This window comes from Falco cherrug, chromosome 2 (genome assembly GCF_023634085.1).
Source record: "Falco cherrug isolate bFalChe1 chromosome 2, bFalChe1.pri, whole genome shotgun sequence".
Taxonomy (NCBI): domain Eukaryota; kingdom Metazoa; phylum Chordata; class Aves; order Falconiformes; family Falconidae; genus Falco; species Falco cherrug.
Window position 1 is genome coordinate 114,836,895 of NC_073698.1, and position 20,675 is coordinate 114,857,569.

Consider the following 20,675-nt stretch of genomic DNA (forward strand, 5'->3'; position numbering starts at 1 on the left):
AACTGCAATTTTAGGCATCACTGAAATTTCCTTAAAAGCATTTTCTAGACTGTTTGGAATTCTAATTTCCATAAATGTTCATGGCGCATGAAAACTATTCATAGCAAATCTCTCTGATGTGATATTCCTTTTAGGAATTACATCTTCTTCTTTCTTGTTATACCTCGTCAACCATAAACTGGCAGGATATTATTTCCCAGAAGTGGTATTAGATTGCGGACATGGCTATTTGATATTAACTGGTCCCTGCCCCTCATTTTGAATGGTTGGATTCTGTCTTTGGGTTTGTTTCTTTTTATGAAATAAAATGTTAAATTTGGTTGCTTCACTGAGTGAATAAAGGTTACAGAATACTTGTAAAGCTTTTGCTTGACTGAAAGGTTATATGCCAATATAATGCTCTCTAGTAATTTAACATTTTATAGTATTGATTTTTTTTTTTTCTTTGCAGATTTCCTCCTATCTACAAAATACTCCACAGTGCATTTGATATAAATACTTTCAGGAAAGGTCTAGGCTAGCAGTTCATAGCACAACTAGCTAGAGCATTTGGTGTGAACGTTTTGAGTCTGAATTAGCTTCTCTGCTCTACTGTATTATAGGTGACAGTGGTTCAGGTCAATGTTGTGCTTCAGCTATTGTTAATAAAGACCTATCTGTGTCGTATAAAGAGAAGTGCTTGCTATACAGCACTTGTGTAAGCAGTGGAAATCTGCAAAGAGCATGGGAAGAATAAAAAATTACTTGGTCACTTAGTTTTATAGTAGTTTGCAAACAATACTGTTAATCAGGCAGTGCACTGGTACATGCCAAAACACTGTAACTGACAAATGAATAAAGGCAAAATGGTGAAAACAGTGAAGTCTTTAAAGGTGGAACTGAGAGAATAGTCTGTTAAGAGAATAATAGTAAGAATTGTTTATGATTAAATAAATCAGTTTCTCTGTAGGACCACTTAACTATTTTCAGACTTTGAGTCCTCACCTGCTGGGAATGTCTGAGATAAAAAATGAGTTCGTATTAAAGTGTATTTTTTGGTTGAATGCTGTTCTGCCACATATTTCCATAGTCCCAGATTCCTTTTTTCATAGGTTTGTTTTGATCAAAATTGTACTAAATTTATCTTTTTCACATCAGGAAGCTACACATTCATTTTGAGAACTTGTCTGTAGACCACAGTTGCATAATTTCACACCACGAATATTCTGATTTGTTATGTATGTTAGGAACATGGAAATAAATATTTGTCTGCTTTGTTTTGAATCAGTCAGGATCTATCTATTTTCATTAAATAATTCTTTGATAAATGGTTGGATGGGGAGGGGATGTATGTGTGCGTTTAGGAAGAGGAAAACAATTTAAGCATTTTCTTTTATAACTTCTGGATGTCAGTAAATGATTTACATATTATTTTTTTTTTTACTGTAATTACACTTAGTACCTGTTGCTTCTGTCTTTGGTCAGTCCCCCTACCCCCTGTTCTTTATATTGTATGTTCAGTGCTTCTTTCTTTTACATGTTGTTTGTTTTTTTTTTCCCCCTTCTCCCTGTTTGTCAGAGTTAATGGGACCCGAGTTAGCTATAATCCGTAGGGGTCTACAGCGACTGAGGCTTAAGAAGGCAGAACAACAGAGACAGCGAGAGCTAGCTGAGGGTTCAGCACCACAGTCGACCTCCTCTGATCAGTCCTCCTCTAAGGGCTCCTCACAGGACCCTCAGACATCAGGTTGTCATTTGTCAAGGTTTTTTAAGCAGCTAACGTAGCTATAGTTTGTGCTGCTGTTGTTTGCTGAGTTGCTTCTCTTCCAGAATAAGACAGTGAATGCATTTGCTGCTCGTCTTACCTTGCACGTGGTGGTGTTTATCATCACATGGGTTAGGGAAACAGTAATGTTGACAGTTTTCATTTATCTAACACGTTTGGATTATATAGCTAAATGATACTGTATGGAGAAGGCTTCCTAGGTGCATGGTATCAGGTATGTGCAGTGTTTGTTAGAGCAGTTGAGCAAGAAATTGCCGTGTCCTGAATAGGGTAAGGTACTTACACACTTGAAACTGCATTTTGGCGTTAATTGTATCCAATAGTAACATTTAAGACTTGGCTTTGGTGTAGCATGTGTTCTAAATCAGGGTAACAATTTGGTAAAATAGAATTTTGGCACTCTTAAATGCTATGATTTTACAGTAAGTATAGTGAAACTACTTGTAACAAGCCAAATTCCCTAGGTATGCTCCCTTTTTTTTTTAATAGAGTGACTTTCATTTCACCATCCTCTTTCTCTTGTCTTATTGAAGTTAAAAATTATTACAAGAAAGTCTTGGGGATGTTTATAATAAAAAGAGACGTATTTGAGAAAGCCAGGGTAGGAGCATGCATATAAATAAAGAGGTAAACCCTAAAGCGTGAACTTGAAGCTAACTTTGTCATGGCACCATGTCAAAGTCAGCGAGCTGCATGCTTGTGTGAAAAATCAGCATATTTTGTGTTGAGAAGTAATGTCTAGCGATGTTTCTTGTATGGGTAAATTCTGTGACAATTGAGGTGTGGCTAAATTACTTAGAAGGATTAGGTCATACATTCACAGCTTGACTTGCTATGGTTCAATCTATTTGTTTATCTGGAGCCTTATGGAACGATTTGATGTAGCAGTGGCCAGTGCTCTAGTTACAGTATGTAGCTGCTGAATTTTGAATAACGTCCGACACTAGAAAATTCTACAGAGAGTTTTCAGAATGTTTGGAAACCAGTAAATCCTGGAGGGCTGTGTGCTTATCCTAGGGATGGTGGCCATAGGTGCCTGTTACCCGTAGGAAGAGAACAAGAAAAACAATGGTAGCAGTGTTCTTGTAGGAGGTGAAATTTCCTGCCAGAAAAAAAAAAACAACACCTACCAGAAAGCTACTGATTTTTTCAGCAAACTGAATGTAGGAATTTATTATCTCAAAGATATGTATTGATAGAGGCAAAACCATATCTAGCGTTTACAGTCAGTAGTTCCTGATCTTCCATTTTCTTTTCTGAATGATTTAAAAGGTTTTTTTACTAAATTGTTTCCGATTGAATTGAAGTTGGGGAAAAAAGTTTGGTTGCAAACATACCTGTAGAATTTTCACCTGGAGGTATATCTGTGGGTATTTTACTACTCCTGAAGTATGTGTTGGTCTGAGTTTCCCTTGATGGTGCCTTGCCCATCTCTTTTAGTGCTGCTTCAAGGATGCAGTGTAATTATTTCCTCTCATTTGCTTTTGGGCCAGCATACTGTAGGATCCATACTGACACAAATTTGAAGCTTTAAGCTGAGTAATTGGTTTGAACTGGGAGTCAGAGCTGTATTGTAGTTAGTCTGGATCCCCCGTCACTGCCTCTGGGAGTTTTGAGTTCCCATGTGCTTTGAATTTTAAGGGAACTAATGCAAAGATCTGACTTTTGTTTGGGATCACTAGTGAACCACTGAATGCATACATAACCTTGGAGGAAATTAATCAAATATTTACCTCGTTCTTCATGTGATGACAATGAATTTGCAAGTTTAACCATTTTGCTTATTAAGTAATTGCTTTGAAGGAAACACTTATTTCTTGTTTGAAACTCTTTTCTGTCGTGGAAGCCAGATCACCTTTGCATTATCTATTTACTTTTTAAGATTTCTGCACTCTGGACATAGAAATATTCTTGTTTCTTTTTGTGCAAGTTACTTTGTTTTGTTCCCTTTTTCTGACCACCCAAACCTTATTTTTGGAAGGTATGTATCTGTAATCTATTCCTTTGGAAAACTGGAGCTGCAGATTTTTGGTTTGTAGCTTCTCCATAGAGACAACTGTTCTCCAAGGTGCTGTCATCAGCTGATATTTTGTAAGTGTGGTAGGAGAAAAAGAAGTTTTTAGGTGTAGGGTTTTGTTGGTTTTTTTTTTAATAATAAATTCCCACACAGGACAATAACTTTTTTTTTTCTTCTGCAGGGTTGTCTTTGATACTCTGTCTTGAGGCAGATGTTCATTTTTCAAGGACACACTAGCTGTAAATTTTCAAACAAAAATTACACCCCAAAATGTGTCTGCCACTGTGTGAAATGGCGTCATAACCTCTGGCCCAGGAGTGCAAATTCTCAGTCCCTACTCTGGCAAAACTTGTATAATTTACACTTGCAATTTTTTGGGGAATTCTGTGTGAGACTAAGTCCACTTCTTCTGGCCTCTATTTCATTCTCAGTCCTTATCTTTACAATCACAGAAGCTCGATTGTAGCTGTAGAGACAAGCTAGAGAAAAAAATACTGCAGCCGTGTAAGAAATTACCAGTAGAATATGTCAAAACCTGAGAGCTTTTACAGGTTTAATAGAAAATTAGACTGTATGGTAGTTATTCTGTCTCCTAGTCTAAGGACTTGTAATAGTTACAGGAGGATTTGTAAGCTGTATGTGTAATGGTTAACCATTACTATTTAGAAAAATATGGTGGTTGTTGCATGTGCAAGTGAGTTGACAGAGTAATGATTCACGGTGGGCTGATTTGACATTGAGGAAACAGATACTTCATGCTCAGATGGCAAAGAGACTGTTTCAGTGGATACCTCTCATAAGTATTGTGCAACTTTGGCTTTTAGACTTTTAGAAGCAGTCTATGCTGCATGTATCAGGTCTATTTTGCCTTCAAGTCTTGACTGAAGTATTGAACATTCAGATTCTTTTGGTAGCCACTTTCATTAGGGAACTATAGTAAGTTGGTGGGGTTTTTGGTTTTGTTTTTTTATTTTTCATTATATACTTTCTCCAACAAAGCCTAGTTTTGACTTAGGTTTTTGTGCCACTTTATAACATTTAGATCCTGTGCAGTATTTAAACAACAGCATATATGTGCTATATGCAAACTACAAAGAAAGTAAACCCTTTTAACCTATTGCTATTGCTGGGCATCCCAGTGCTGATATGCCATGTACGCTTTGCCATTACCTATGTCCTGCCTCTTTTTGAGAACCTTTAAGTGATTTGAATGCAATTTGAGAAGTTGCAGAAACATGCATGAACAAGCTGATCTTGAAGCAAAAAAGAAAGAATAAATCAATATTATAGATCAGTGTAGCAGTCAGTGTGCATAATCTTACCCTCAAAAATATAAAGTAATGTGAACCTTTCTTTTTTGAGGAAAAATTAATGCGATTTAGACTGAATTTACTGTGGAATAAAGATCTATCATGTAATGCTGACAAATTGCAGAACCTGTGATGCGTACAGACTTGATTTTTTTTTTTTTTTAAACACTAGTTGTTTCAAAGGTCTATACAATCATTGTCTTTAAAGTAGAACAAATGGGACCTTCGTTTCTGTGTTAAAGGTTTCTGTAAAGAAACCAGTGTTTAAAACCTGCAGTTTTTATGACTGGATTCTTTGCATTCTTTGTAAACATCCAAATGTAGAAATGTGTTGATTTGAAGTCCAAAATTTGTAGCTGAGAGCTTATTCACTGAGCAAAGCAATTATTCCTAGTTATGAAAACAAGTATTTCATTTCTCAAATTAAGGTCCACTATGTGTCCCATGTTTGGGACTTTTAAAAATAAGTGTCACTGCTTCAGGCCTGGCTGTCACATTGGAGCTAGTGTTAGTGATAGAAGGAGGAAATTTTTTTTAACCAAAACAGTAGAGGTGGCATGCTGATATTCTGATGAAGTCAGGTGCTGATTGCCCAAACTAGAGGAAGATCCTTCAGCATGTAACTGACTTTAAAATTATCTTCTATTTTCTGTTTGAGGTTCCCCAAATTTATGAATCTCCAGTTCCCTCTTTAAGTGGTGTTCCAGTTTAAAAAGTACTGGTGACATTACAACCAGTGGTGAACTGCATTGGGATGTAGACCCAGCCTGTGAAGGCTCAGGTAAGAGTTTGGATTTTTGTTTGTTTTTTTAACTATATGGCTGGCACAGTTTTGGTAATACTTTTTGCAAAAGCTTTATCAGAAACGATGAAAGTACTTTTTAAGAATTTTTACAAAACAAAGCCATATATTAAAAAAAGAGGCATTTACCTGAACTTCTCTAGGCTGGTTTCATGTCATGTTTATTTCCCTACCTGTGGTGTGGGGTTCCAGACTGCAGTGCTACTTCAAGGGGTGCTGGTGATCCGTGCCTTCAGGGGACTTGAAAAAGGAGGAAAAAAAAAAAGTGAGTTTAAAATTGCTGCAAATTGAGCTCTTTTCTTAAGCATGTTAATTGGAACATTTAGGATGCTTCCTGTATGTTGTTTAAAAATTCTCATCTTACAAGTGGAATGCATTCACAAAGTTGTAAGACACCAAAATAATAGTGAAATGTGGGAGGTTTAAGCCTACATCAGGGTGGAGCATCACCTAGAAAATTTTTCATTTTTACTTACTGTGACTGAATGATGCACATGGTAAAACGTACCTACGTTTTACTTACTGGTGTATAATGTGAGGTCTTAATAAAATTTAGAAGTGCTGCTAAGGGTAGTAAATGTAATTTCTTACATTTATAATTAAAATATGTTAGCTCAGTCATATTTCTTCTGTTGATCTTGGTCTGAATTAAAGAGCTGGTGAGGTTAGCTTTTCCAGCTAAGTAAAATGTTTCGCAGCATGATAAGCCTTTTAAAAAAAGACATATAAGCTTATAGAAAGAATTGCAGTGTAAGAACAGAGTGCAACTGAGAATCACCATCTTCTGTCATTAGGCTTCTCAGCTTGCTGTCCAACACCTCCCCTCCTTTTAGCACTTCTGATACAAGTTGATCCCAATCATGGGCTGCATAACTGCCAGTCAGTGATCAAAGCCAGCCTGCCCTTGAGGGAGGCGTGCCAATTCCTGTGCGGAGTCAGCTGGAATACAAGTAGATCACCTTATGACATGGTGCACTTTACACCAGCTCTTTGCTCTGATTTACATTCTAAAAAGTGGATTACTACTCCACTGAAAAAACTCCACTGTAAATACTTCTAAATTGGAAAGGATACGTAAAGCATGTTTCAGTTTTGGAAAGTGAAATACATTAACGTTTAAAGTCTCATGCTATAGAGCTACATCCCATCTAAATCTAGATGATAAATTTTCTGGTCTGGTTTAGGTACGTTTGGTGCAAGGCATGGGCATGGCTGGACAAAGGTAGAGACCTAAAACAGGACGAATTTTGTGTTTCCCAGTTGAAGAAATAAACTGTATAAGCCCAGCTACCAAAACAAACCAGAGCTTGCCGAAACAAGACCTCTCCTGGTCTTTGTTCTTCACCCCTCCTCCCCTCCCCTGCGCTAGATATCGGTATAACGAAGGAACAGACTGTGATTCTTGCACCAACAGCTGGGATTGAAGTATCATTTGAGGATATATATTTAAATCAGCTTTGTCAATTTAGCAGGTCTTATGGCTGTGCTATAAAATAGGTCATGTTGGTGATTCTGGCCCAAACCTGGAAGTGAGCTTCCTGTAGGAGAAAGGTATATTATTTCCTTCCTTTCCTTGTACAGCATTTAAGTTCATGTTGAAATTTCTTTAGCATGCTGTGGTGTTGGCAGACTAAGACTCAGTTTATAATCCAGGATATTAAATCCTTTCGTTTTAGCATGAATTTGTTTATACCAGAAGATTAACAAATGCAACCAAGATACGGTGGTCTAGGCAATATCTTTGAAATACTGCACGAATTTATGTACATCAGCTCATCTTAAGGTAATACCGAAGTAAGATCTGGTCTTCAGAGGTGACAAGGAAAATAGACTCAGAGAAGATACTGAATGTTGCATATGTCATTTGTCTGCACAATGAATGCAGTGCTGATAATAGTTATTAACTGGTAGTGGCCAGTGGGGAAAAAAAAGCACTTAACTGCTGGGGTTTTTTTATTTTTATTGTGATTAGATAAGGATTTTTGTAAGACTGATTGGTGTGGTACTGTGATAAACTCATGAAGACATGTTCTCAGTCATCACATGCTACAGAGGTAGAACATCTAGGAATGCAAAACTATTGAATTGTCATATGAGTGAGGTGTATTTTGGTGCTTTAATGTTTTAAAACCGGTCTATATGCTGTTATACCTGTAAACAGTCTCATCTTGTACATTTTATTTAAATATTGAAGATGCTGGTATGCCACTGAGTATTTTATGTTGAAGTATAAACATTCTGAAATTTACATTTAGCACATGGTTTGAAATACTAGTGTCATTTGGTAGTTGGAGCAAAGGCTTTAGGAGTTGTGACTCTTCAGTGTTTTTTTCCCCAGCATGTTAGAAATTTGAAGAACGTAGTAAAATCTCTAGTAATGGACAGGCATTTTTAATATTGACATGTCAGCAAGTTTCAGGCTGTTCGGTGACGACCTAAAGAAATACAGAATGATTTGAAACAGGTGGCTTTGCTTCTGTCATGCCTAGAAAATGCAATACGGCTGGCTGCTCGTAAAACAAACCCAAAGCTTCCTTATGTTGCTGCTTTTTATTTTTTATTTGAAACTAACATATGATCGTGACATTTCTGTGCAGTTCTCTGCTGCTTATGTTTTAAGTTGAAATCTCGTTTTTGTTTCAGATTCTCCTTCTTCTGTGGTTAACAAACAGCTTGGATCCATGTCACTTGATGAGCAACAGGGTGCGTGTGACAGGGAATGCGCCTATACTCAGCCATAGCTGATTGCAATGCTTCCTTTTAAAATTGCCTTTCATGATGATAAACAGTCTAAAAATGCTGTTCATCTACATAAAGTAGAATTCTGTAAGCAGATCTGCTGGAAACTCATTAATTATTTATTTCCTAATATGAGTAACAGAGTAAGGTTAATTGTTTTCAAAAGCCATCCTATGCTCAATTCAATAATGCATTCAGTGTAGGTACAGTAATTGTCTTGTGTACTCTACAGACATTTAGAATATTTTTTTAAATGCAAATTAAAATTAATACTTTAAACAGTCTTTTTCTGAATGGTTCTTGTTGGATCAAAGTACAAATACCAAGTTTGAAATAACTCTTAATCATATAATGCCAGATTAATTTATCTTGTACAAGAGAGATGTGCAGCTTTGTTCATACTTGCACAGTTTGAGTAACTTGAGTACCTGTTGCACTTAGGTGCATCTTACCTCTATAAGCTCTTGTCCTACACCCTTTCTGCTAAACAACTGCTAGTGTTTCTCTGTAGATGCCCTGTGGGCTGGTGGTAGAAAGAAAACTTGTGAGCTTTCTCTATGCCCTTTATTCATCAGTCTCCCAATTGTGAGCAGTGCAGTGGGCCATAGGTGACCCTATTCCAGCTGAACCAATGTCATCTGTAGTGATTATTTATGCCTGAATAATTAATGAGTGATAGGTGGTAATGTAAAAATAGATTTCCATACCCGCTACATTATGCTTACTTCCATATCAAAGCCTCTGCAGAGATTTAATAGCTCAAATCCCACAAAAGAGCTGGCTATTTCATCTTGTTTCACATTCTAAACTAGAATGCTGTTTCGAAATCCCATTTCTGAACAATAGTCTGTTTGGCAACTATTGAGGTTATGGTTTATTTTAGGATGCCAGAACATTGGGGGGAAAAAAACAAAACCCAACAAGCTGTGTTTTATATTGACAAAATAAATCCATTTTGTGGAATTACATTTGGTGGTGAAATAGCCTTAAAACCTCAGTGTGTACCTTTGCTAATTATTCATGGTTCAGTAGTCTACATCACTCCGATAATCAGGTTTAGCTGGAAAACTTGCTTATAATTAGCGGCCAAGTCGTGGTCTTTGTTATGAACCCAGAATAAAGCATTATTTGATGAGAGTAGAATAAACTAGAATTAACATAGAAAGTCTAATTGTTTACTGAAATGCTTACAACTGCAGAAATTTGAGAAAACTGATAAATGGTTCCATGAAGCTGTAAATTAAGCCCATCTGACAACAAAGATAAACCCAGAAGTTTTGGTCCCAGAAATCAGTTCCCAAATCTGCATCAGATTCCTTTCAGGCAGGATCGGTTGCCTTAAAGACTACTTTGTGTATTACTGTTGTTAATTGCATAGTTGTAATACACCCATAGTTGTAATAGACTCTTGGGAGTCTTTTCTAATTATTTTTCCCTGCGTTAAGAAATTACTTGAACTAATGTGAAGAGGTTTCATCTCATAAAAGCACTTCGTGTTTTTTAATATGCAAACCCCCCTGAAAATACATGTTTATCCAGACTTCATTGGTAGACCAGTTCTCTGATTGTTTTCAGGCAATGTTGTTCTGTTGTGATAGGAGGGATCACCTGAAGAGGTGCAGAATGTTACTTCTAGTTTGGAAAACTAGGAATTTGGAGAAGGAGGAGATGTATTAGGAAATCTGTCGTCCAAACAATAACCTGAAAGAATAATTTGCTGAGATCTAGTTGGATTTTTTTGAAGTTAAACTGCATTAGTTTCACGTCGTATTTGAACAGGAATCTCAGAAAAGTATGAGTAGCTAATGAAGGAAGCCGTATCAGTTCTTTGTATGTAGAAATGCTTTTTCTTTCTTATTCCTGTCTTTTCCTGATTTGGTAGTGAATCAGCTGTCTTCTGTTGGACCAGTCTCTTTTGTTGGCATTTATGTTTTAAGACTGTTTCTGGGTTTAAAGGTCTTTTGATACTTATTACAAACATATACATTTATAATACCATTATTCTGACAGTCCAGCAGAAGCCATGAGTCATTCCCATCTGTACTTACAGCGATATACACTGGATTTTTTTATCTTTTTGACTGTGATTGTGATAATGGAGGGCGGCTGTTAGATTTGTGTCAGTGTAAAGGCAGCGTTACGGCTGTAAGGTACTGCCTGGGTTGGTATGATTAAAGGGGGAACCTGAAGTCAGAGAATTAGCTCTGGCTTTGAAGTGTAAATGTGTGTATGCATCCCATACCATGTTAGTGCTGCTTCCTGCATACACAGAAGCAACACTGATTATTTGTATTTCTAGGTATTTGCAAGTTAGTACGAGAGTTTAGTAATCCCTTAGGGCGATGTCCGTACCAGATTGTTCAGTGCCACGTTATAGACACTTGAGCTGTCTCAGAACAAACTGGTATGTCGGCTCTGGCAGAGTTAGTTCCTCCTAAATGCTACTATAAGTCCTTGAAACTATTTGCATGTGTTGTGTCCCAGCTAATTAGCTTTGCCTCCCAGTCGGAGGAACTGGTTGAGTGTTGGTATGTGTGTAGAGCTTTCCACATCTATAGTGAGCTCTGCAGGTACAAGCTCAAGAATTTCAGACCTGTGCTTTACTGTAAGGCGCGAAGTGGTCTGTACTGCCTCCTTCTATAAAGTGCAGTGCTATATTGAATTAGTATAGGAATCATCTGGACAAAGAAATTGTATGCCTTGGGCTATAGGTTAGGCTGGTCCAAAGAATTACTTCATTTTTGGTCTTCCCTTAGATGCCATTGATACCAGCCAGTATAAGGCACAGCATAATGTTGTTCAGCCAGTCAGTATTCCTCACTAGATAAAGGAATCTTCACTCTTCCTTCCGAGTTCAGCTGGGTTTTTTTTGATAAATTTTCATACGTTAAGCCTTCCCGTGAAATTCCTGTTTTCCAAAATACACCACTTACTTTCTCCTCTTTGGATCAATTTTTCTCCCTTTGGAAGTAACGCTTTGGTTTTCACCCAGAATATAACCCTGTCTTCAGGATGTACAAAGCTGATTTTCTTGTGAGGAGATCGTGATTAGTGCTGGATAGGAATAATTTTGGAAGTTTTTCATGAAAGGTCATCTGTCCTCTTCTCAGGGGGGTTACCAATAGACTAGCAAATAGGGCAGCGTTGGAGATGTGGGAATCCAGCCTGAAGTTCCTTACGATGTTAAGTTTAACGAGGCAGTGCAACCTGCCTTTATGCGCTTACCGCTTCATAGCTAAGAGCCCCGATCTTTGAAGTTACACTTGCACAGGCTCATTTTCTAAGGGAAAAAGTGTGTATGAGGGGTATTGCTCTCATTTGTGGTTTTTTTTTGTTTTTTAAATAAGGGTAGGAATGAAATTTTGTCTCCAGTTTTAAGGGTGGTAGTTTAAAAGTACCTTCTTCCTGCAGGCACCTGCAGAATGGACCATTTCCTGGGAGTGTTTGCTCTAGGACAGGGTTGCTTATGAAATATAAGACTGTAAGTTGTGGATAGTATCTTGAAAGTATAATATGTTTGGCTGTAGAATCCAATAAAGGGGCAACCAGAGATGGGAAACACTTATTTACAAAAGGATTTCCTCTCCTCTGTTACGCTTTTCTCTTACTTCCCAGATTCTAAACCAAGGGATTAGTGGTTTGGGTGTTATTTTTTAATTTTGAGGAATTTCTAATAGAGTTTAGTAAGGTGTTGACAAACTACAACTGTCTCGTGGAGAATTACTACCCTACTAGAGCTTGCAATCAGATTAATGGTTTGCAATAGGTCTCCCCTAAATCACAGAAGCTATACTACTTTACTGCTTCTTCCTTTTTTTTTTTTTTTTTTTTTTTAAAAAAAAAATCAATGTGAAGTAGATCTGGCCTGATGGGATGAACCCAGTTTTAGTGGAAGAGAACAGTGCCTCATTCTGATCTTGTTTGGCCTTTGCCAATCACATTGTTCTTCTTGAAAGGAGTTCATGACTTTTGGATTTTATGTGGCTTCTCTAAAAGAATGTTCAGTTATGTACCAGGGCAAAACTTACTAGCTTTCTTCACAGAGGCTTTCATTAGTGTAAGTTTAATATAAAACAGTGAACTACGCAATTCTGTGCAGTTCATTATCAGATTCTTGTTTCCTCTGTCTTTTTTAAAAAGTTTCTTGTTCTTATTAGTGTCGATTTCATGCCCTAAAGCTAGTTTAAAGAAACTGCCCCAATCCAAATTGTAGCTCATGGTATTGTAGATTTAAGAAAGAGCTATTCTACAACATGGTTTAACAGATGCCTGTCTCCAGAAATTTGTAAAACTAATTTCTCAGTTAGTTAGTTCCCTCTTTGGATAAGCCTACAGCAATTCTTCCAGCTTCCTGAGCGTGAATAAATACGAACGTCGCTTCCGAAGTAGGCATAGTCCGAGAGAACAGTCTCTGTGCATCTTAGTTAAATTCTTTGTTGTTGAGGTTTTCAGACAGGAAAGCACTGTTATGCTAATATGATCTGAGCTTTATAACACAAGCCTAATATTCAGTTAGGTTTGTTACCGGATAGCAATGTTTGGTTACTTTGGTCAGTAACATTAACTAGTTTTGTGCTGAAGCAAATGTTGCATAGCAGCATCAAGTTAGATGTACAGTCGTCGTCTAGTGGCCCTCTTGGACTATTCAAGGCAGTAAGTTGTTTTTCTTTACCGATCTGAGTTCCCAGTTCAAAGATACGTCTTGTCTGTAGATTTAAGAAAGAGCTATTATACAACGTGGTTTAACAGATACCCGTCTCCAGAAATTTGTAAAACTTAATTCCTTTACAAGGAAGGTAAAGAATTCTCCAGCTACATCATTTTTTTTACTTTTTTCAATGTCCAGCTCCTGATGACTTGTGCAGCATGTTGGAATGATCAGTATTTGTGCTTGCTCAGGAAGGGTTCCGCAAAGTTTGAACAGACTTTTATACTAAGAGATGCTTGCCAATAGATTGCTAATAATCGACAAGTACCTGTTAGTTAACAAAGAACATGCAATTTTTCAAAATATCTATGTATACCACTATAAGATATTTTCTTACATTTGTCTCTTCTCTTAGTTTATTTCAGGAACTAGAAACCTCGCTTTTAATGAGTTTTATGCTTGCTCCACTCTAACAAGAGTGTAACTGGAACCTTTATTTTAGAGAGGCTATGAGGGTTTTTTTGCATAGAATAAAGCCCGTGCCTTATGTAGGATTAGGATCATGGTTGTAATTGGTTGATTCTTTCATGTAAAAATATTTTAATTTTTCATACAGAGTTTTTGGGGTTTTGTTGTGTGGTTGTTTTTTTGTGTTTTTTTTTTTTTTAATTTCTCTTCAGAATATGTAGAAATACATATTGAAAGTTCTTCGATGCAGCTGATCACTGCTCTGATCCTGTGAGCGGGCTTCTGCCAATCAGCAGTTTAAAAATATGAGCATTGATTGTTAGGTTAAATTCTTACATGCTGTTTCATAGTTCCTGTAGCTTAATTGTATCTTGTGGCAGTATTGTAGCCATTAGGGTTTTAATAATAACCTTTTTAGTGGGGGAGTTTTTAGGCATGTGCTTGAATCCAACATTAGGTTTTAATTGATGTTTCTGCAAAGATGATCTGAAGCTTTGATTTTATTGTGTCAGGCTGCTGCCAATACTACAAGTATACTTACAGTCAAATTTCTGTACTCTGTAAACCAAAGAAAATAGGGCATGATTTTGTCCAAATAGTCCTGAGATAAAAAGCTCATAATTCACAAAAAGCAAGACTACGTAGGCTACTTGGCCGGCATTTGAGCGGTGCCTAATACTAACGGCACCTCTGTTATAGGGCTTAATCTGATGGTACTTTCCATTAACTTTTTAGTATTGCCCAAAGCCAACTTCATCATTAATGGTAATTGTGCCACGCATATGGAGAATTGTGACGGTTAATTTTACTCAAGGGTGGTGGCTGGATGGATGTCATTGAGCAGCTCTGTTTCGAAGGAGCCCACTGTACATCCTTAAAACTATATATGCAGCAGAAGTTTGGCAGATTTGGCAGTGGTTTTCAATTCGATTCACTTCTGTTGCTTTTGGACATTATCAATAGTTTGCTTTGAAAGTACTCCCCTTCTGCTTACAGTTACTATAATGTGAGAGTTTTTTTAAAGCCAAAGGTCTCAGAACATGAATTTACAGTGTTTTATGACAGCTGGCTGACAATTTAAAGCAGGTCTAAGGATATTGGTAGTTGACTGGCTTCTAAGTAGAAAAAAAAAGGTAAAGGAGATGGTGAATTTTCTAGACCAGTGTGTCTAGATCTCATCATCTTTTTCATGTGTATTTACTGAGGCTAAAAAGACTGAACACCACTTCCAAAAAAAATTTATATTCTTATTATTAATATACTTGATAGAAAAGGGATCTGCTTATAAAGGGTATTATTGTGTGTACACATAGCTATCTGCAGTTTTATTTACCAGCATGTTGAAGGCCAGCATCATGTTTGTTTGCTCTTATAAATACAAATAATTTTAGGCCATTTTTAAAGCATTGCAAATTTGGTGTGTTTACTTTGAAACTTTTTAATTTTTTGCTTGGGCTGTAAGAGCTCTTAAGTAGACATTGTACATGTTACTACCACATTTGGCCTTTGTTAGGATAATGAAATGAATCTTCAAAATTATAACAGCTTTATGTATATTACTGATGCCTATCCAAACTTTATCAACCCCGTATTTACAGAGAGTGATAAGCCGCGGACAGGAACAGGTGAACCAGTTTTAAGTTTGCACTACAGTACAGAAGGAACAACTACAAGCACAATAAAACTGGACTTCACTGATGAGTGGTAAGAAGTTAATTTTGTTTTTGACTGATTATTGATCAACACATATCACTAACGCTCATCTAGTCATAGATACAGGTGAGTTATTTTTCTGTATGGTACACATGTATTTTTAGGTGTAACAGACAATTTGCAGTGGCTGTAGTCCTCAATGCATTCAGAACGTAAAGGACAGTCACACTTGTAACATCAAATTTATGCAAGAGGTTTCTCAGTTATATTTACCATGAATCTTTTGGAAACATGCTATCTTCATCAAATGCTAGCATAACATTAGTGTCAACTAGCTTACTAAATCAGGGTAGTACAGTGATGGGAAGGGTGGTCCAGGGGCTAGTGCTTAAGTTTTAATTCTCTGCTCTACCAGACTTTTCATACGGTATTCTGCAAATTAGTCTAAATTAGTCTTTCTGTGGCACAGTTCTTGAGTTGTGAAACAGTAAAATTAGTATTTCTGTGTTTCTGAGGAGTCTAGATGAGTGCATATGGTTAAGAACTTTGTGGACTGCTGAGACACCGCAGTGAGGGCATCCTTTTCAGATAATAAACGCACACTGTCTAACTGGTCTGACTTACTTGGTTTTGTATCAAAGTCTATTACTAGAGCATCTCAGGATCTCCCAAAACAACCACAATCCTTATTTTATCTTTTCTTACTTCTAATTCTTTGCTTATGTTTTCAAAATTATTATAGAAAACAGTAAGTAGAAATGGTTGCTGGCATTTGTTACGGGGCGGGGGGGGGAAAACCCAAACACCACATCTAGCTACACTGAAGCGCTGTGTCTTGAGACATAAAACATACACCTTAGCCATAGCATTTGGAAACTTTAAACAGTGATCTGTGTGTTTTCACAAGAATGAAGTCTTTGCCCATGTGAATCTGAAATACTGTGGCAGTTATGTTCAGCCAATCTGTCAGGCTGTATTTCTATTTAGAGTCCAAATCCAGCAAGCTTTGAAAGAATTAGTTTTGCTGTAATGCTTTTAACTAATACTGTGTTTAGTTTTGTAGTCATCTTTGTTTAATGCTTTAGGGTAGGCAAATTTCACAAGAGGATCAGAGATTAGCAAATGTTTTGTCCATTTATTCTAGTGGCTTTTTAATATATAACAAGAAAACATTACTAACACTCTTATCACAGAAAGCAAATTTTATTAAACATTAACACTTTGTTTCTGTGTTTATTTTAAAACAAAATTTGAAAAATGCATTTCACACTCCAAACAGTTAATGATACAAGTGATTCTGAAGGTGGAAAATTTGAGTGAACTACCTCAAAAACAATATTAAAAAGTGTCGAGTATACAGGGATATTACTAATTACAGAAATTACAATTGGGGAGGTAAAGAGTAAATGAAAACTACTAAAACTTAGCTTCACTTATATCTCTATTCTAACAGGAAGTATTTTAATGAATCTCTTGAGCCAACGGTTAGCAGCATGTGAATGACGAACATCAAATATAATACCAATAGAGAAGGAAGGACTGAACATCATGATCTCTTGAGACTAATGGCAGCAATATTCAGGGTGTTAGGACAGTTGTGATAGAAAAGCATATTAAGACAAACAGTACATGGGACATAAAACACAGTTATGGGAACTAAAATGTGCATGATTAGTACCTTTTATTTGATGGAGTAATGGGTTCTAGAAACGTACATGGTGTAATAGAAAGAAACTGAATTTCCAGGAAGTATTTGATACTTTCTCACATGTTGACCTTCTGTCCTAAGGTGGAACAGGTAGATAATAAAGAAACGGAACACAGTGTTAAACTAACTTAATGGAGCTTCGTAGTGGGTAGCGCAGGATGGGCAGTGAGAGGAAGAAGCATTTCCTAGCGGGACAGTTGCAAGGCATTGTCTGTTCAGAGGCTGACTAAAACATTGTGCCCAAGAATGGATTAATAAAGTAAGATGCAATTCCACTTAACCAAATGATGCAGTTGAGGACAAATAACAGAAACCTAATCTGCAAGTTGGGAGTGTTGTGAAAAAGATGATGTGGACCTACCAGTCACTTCATTCTCAATATTACACAGCTACTAGATGGGCAAGTGTGATCCTAGATGTCACCATCTGGGAGACTTCAGCCAAGGATGAGAATTCCTGGTGCTGTTGCCTAACTCTACCTTGTGACTTAATGCTGTGTGAAATCTCCATCGTGCTTTTGAGAAAACTGATTTGAGTTGGCAGAGGTTCAACAAAGGGTTATGAGGTGAACTGGGTAAATAGAAAACCTGCTATGGAAGCAGATAGTAGGGCTTAATGTAGCGAAAGCACAGGGTGTTATTTTATTCTCTTAGAAACATCTTCTTCATGTAGCTGCTGGTGTGAAAAATAACACTGAAGTAAAAATGAAAGCAGTGTATATACATGAATGTAAATTAGGATTGAGTGTTTAGCTAGAAAGTCAATCCCTAAAAGTAAAAAAAAAAAAATTCTAGTGTTTAGACTGTGATTAAGTTCATAAAAGTGACTTTCAATTGAGATTAGATCAGTTGAGGTGTGAAATAGCAAAAATCCTTGAGTTGGTGTCTAGCAGTACACTTCTTGTCTGTCCTTTCAGAAACAATGCTGAAAATTCCTGATTTAGAAGAAATACTGTAAGGGCTAGCAAGAATTGTCTATGTATCCAAATACAGTACAGTAATGAAACAGACTATTGCTCATCAAGATGAGTAAAAGCTGTCATTCTTAGGATAAAAATAAAAGTACTCAAGTCTAGACTAGATTCTCAAGTATCTAGACTAAGCACAATTTGTGCTGCTTCTAGCAATGTAGCATATAAAATAGTTTCGTAATGATATACGCATGTAAGAAGATACTTATTGCAGTCTAAATTCTTGAGAATCACGCTTATAATTCTCGTAACTGATCTTTTTTTTCCAACTTTGTCCAGCGATTTGCTGAAGTTTGAGGCCACAAGACAGGTGTGGGCCAGGAGGGATTGGGAGAGCTCAGGAGCAAGGCTTTGCATTTCCTAAAATAAGGTCTTTTTCTAGACAGCCTAGAAACTTTAGTTTTGGTAGCATTCAGAACAGCAGTGCTACATATTTCCTGAGGAATAATTTTCCTTACTGTAAACAGAAATTGGTGTTCCACAATAATCTAAACACGGATGTGGAGTAAATCTCAAGTACCAGCTTATAGTAATAAGTAAGTCTTGAGAAATAACAAAACTGGGAGGACTGAAAGCCAACATCAGAAGTCTGCCTCAAAAGGTACAGGAATGATAGTTAATGGTGAAGAACCTGGAAAACTTTATTTGAACCTATTTTTAATTGGATGGGATAAGATTATGTATTAATGCTCAGCTGACAGCTTGCCTTTAAGAGATCTTTGATCATTTATATACGTAAAAAAAATGTATAAATAGTGAAAGAGAGCAAATCCTTTTGAGTTCTCACATTATTTTGAAAAGCAATGAAGAAATCCCATATAAGTTTAAAAAAAACAAAGGCAGGAAGGAGAAAGCAGAGTTCTGTGATGCAGGTGAATAGTGTAGGGTGAGTAGCGATGGACATAATAAAACAATTTTGAAATTGCTGTGAAGCTTGTTAGTTGTAGCTGCTGCCAGGACCAATTGAATTGTGAGATCGGAGCGCGAAAGATGATGATGGTCAAGCTGTGCAATTGCAATTATATTATCTGTTTATATTATTTCTAGTAATGTTTTTTTTAACGTGTTACATTGCCAGGAGCAGCACAAATTCAAGCTCTAGAGGGAGTGGAAGTCATTGCAAAACTGAAGGCCAAGAAGACTCTGTAAAAACAAAAACCTCAGAAGGGTCAGGGCCTGAAGATGAAGAAACAAGTAAGATACAGCATTATTTCTGTAATGCTAAGGTAAAAATTCTGCTGTCGTGTGTTCATGACTCCCATTGAACATGATGGGAGTCTCATACACATGCATGTGAAGACAGAATACAGCCATAATAAAATACGACTTTCTGAGAAAAGAAAAAGATACCGACCTGAGATAGTTGCAAATAAATATAAACAAAATGAACTTACTCTGTCTTCAGTTCTAAAACCCTTATTCTTTTTTTTCTTAACAACATATCTGCCCCAATTTGTATAAAAAAATAGAACAACTGCACTTTGCAGTCATAAATGAGTGCTGGGTATTTTGTTACATTTCTTTCAAGCTTTCACTGTATTTTGTTACATGTGGTTCTCTTGCTCAATTCATTGCCAAAAGGGCAGTCATGTCAAATGACTGGTTCCAGAGAAATGTTTGTTGTTTTTTTTAAAAATCCCTTTTAATAGAGCAGTAACTTAATTTCCATCTTCAGAAAAATAGCTTTCAGTAAGTGATCATCTGTTTCAAGAGTATTAATGCTATTTTTGCAGCTCAAGTTGTCATAGCATAGGATATTAAGTATATTAAGGAACAAGAAATACTTTTTTCTTTGTTAGTGTATTGACCTGGGAAACTAGATAGGTTTATATATACTGACTTTTATGTGATTAGTATCTTGAGATTTCAGTAAAATGACATGCAGGCTTCAGAGGGGATTGCTTTGGTTTGATCTAGGAGTGCTAGTATCATTTAGATTTGCTTACATTTATAGATGTGCATCTAAATGAAATCATGTGATTTACTATTAAGTTGTTTAATTCAGGAGTTTCTGGTGAATCTCCCAAGGAAGATGCAAGTGCTGAGGAACTAAAAACTGCAGATGAAACTGTAGAGACGACAGAAGCAAGTATGTATCTGTACGCTATTTGCAGAGGTAGAGAATGAAAACCTAAATTTCTAATGTAAACTCGGCATGCGTAATTTAACTTCTGTGACCATTTATAATGTCTTGTAAAATAGGCTACAATCATTAATGCTGTGACTTATTTTCCCCAATACTTCTGTTAGCTATATCAGATAAACCTGGTCCTGAGCATTCTGGAATCCAGCCAGAAGAAAACGGGCCCAATGTTGACGCTGGCTCTGGAAATGCAGAGGAAGAAGCCTCGTGTGAAAGGAGTGCGAATCAAGAAACGACAAGTCAGAGTACTGAATCCACTGCCACCTCGCTTGCTGCAAATGATGAACCTCAGCCACACCCCGAATCCTCAGGGCTTGCAACTCCAGACGAGTCCTCCACCAGGACCTCAGCTCTCCAAGAAACTGATGACAGTGATGATGATCCTGTTCTGATCCCAGGGGCAAGGTATCGAGGAGGACCAGGACACAGGTTAGGGGAATACTTCTCTTTGC

General features: G+C 36.9%; 1 protein-coding gene across 4 annotated transcripts in view; it reads left to right on the top strand.

The window, feature by feature from the left end:
* Nucleotides 1–20,675, top strand: part of DCAF6 (DDB1 and CUL4 associated factor 6) — a 90,593-nt gene that overhangs the window by 47,314 nt on the left and 22,604 nt on the right. For 2 of the 4 annotated variants that reach the window (XM_055701669.1, XM_055701665.1), the window contains exons 11-16: nucleotides 1,559–1,726; nucleotides 8,538–8,597; nucleotides 15,348–15,453; nucleotides 19,159–19,274; nucleotides 20,086–20,169; nucleotides 20,331–20,652. In XM_055701669.1, the coding sequence (XP_055557644.1) occupies nucleotides 1,559–1,726; nucleotides 8,538–8,597; nucleotides 15,348–15,453; nucleotides 19,159–19,274; nucleotides 20,086–20,169; nucleotides 20,331–20,652 (856 nt within the window). The remainder of the gene's footprint in view (nucleotides 1–1,558; nucleotides 1,727–8,537; nucleotides 8,598–15,347; nucleotides 15,454–19,158; nucleotides 19,275–20,085; nucleotides 20,170–20,330; nucleotides 20,653–20,675) is intronic. The other 2 variants (XM_055701666.1, XM_055701667.1) reach the window with 2 other exon arrangements.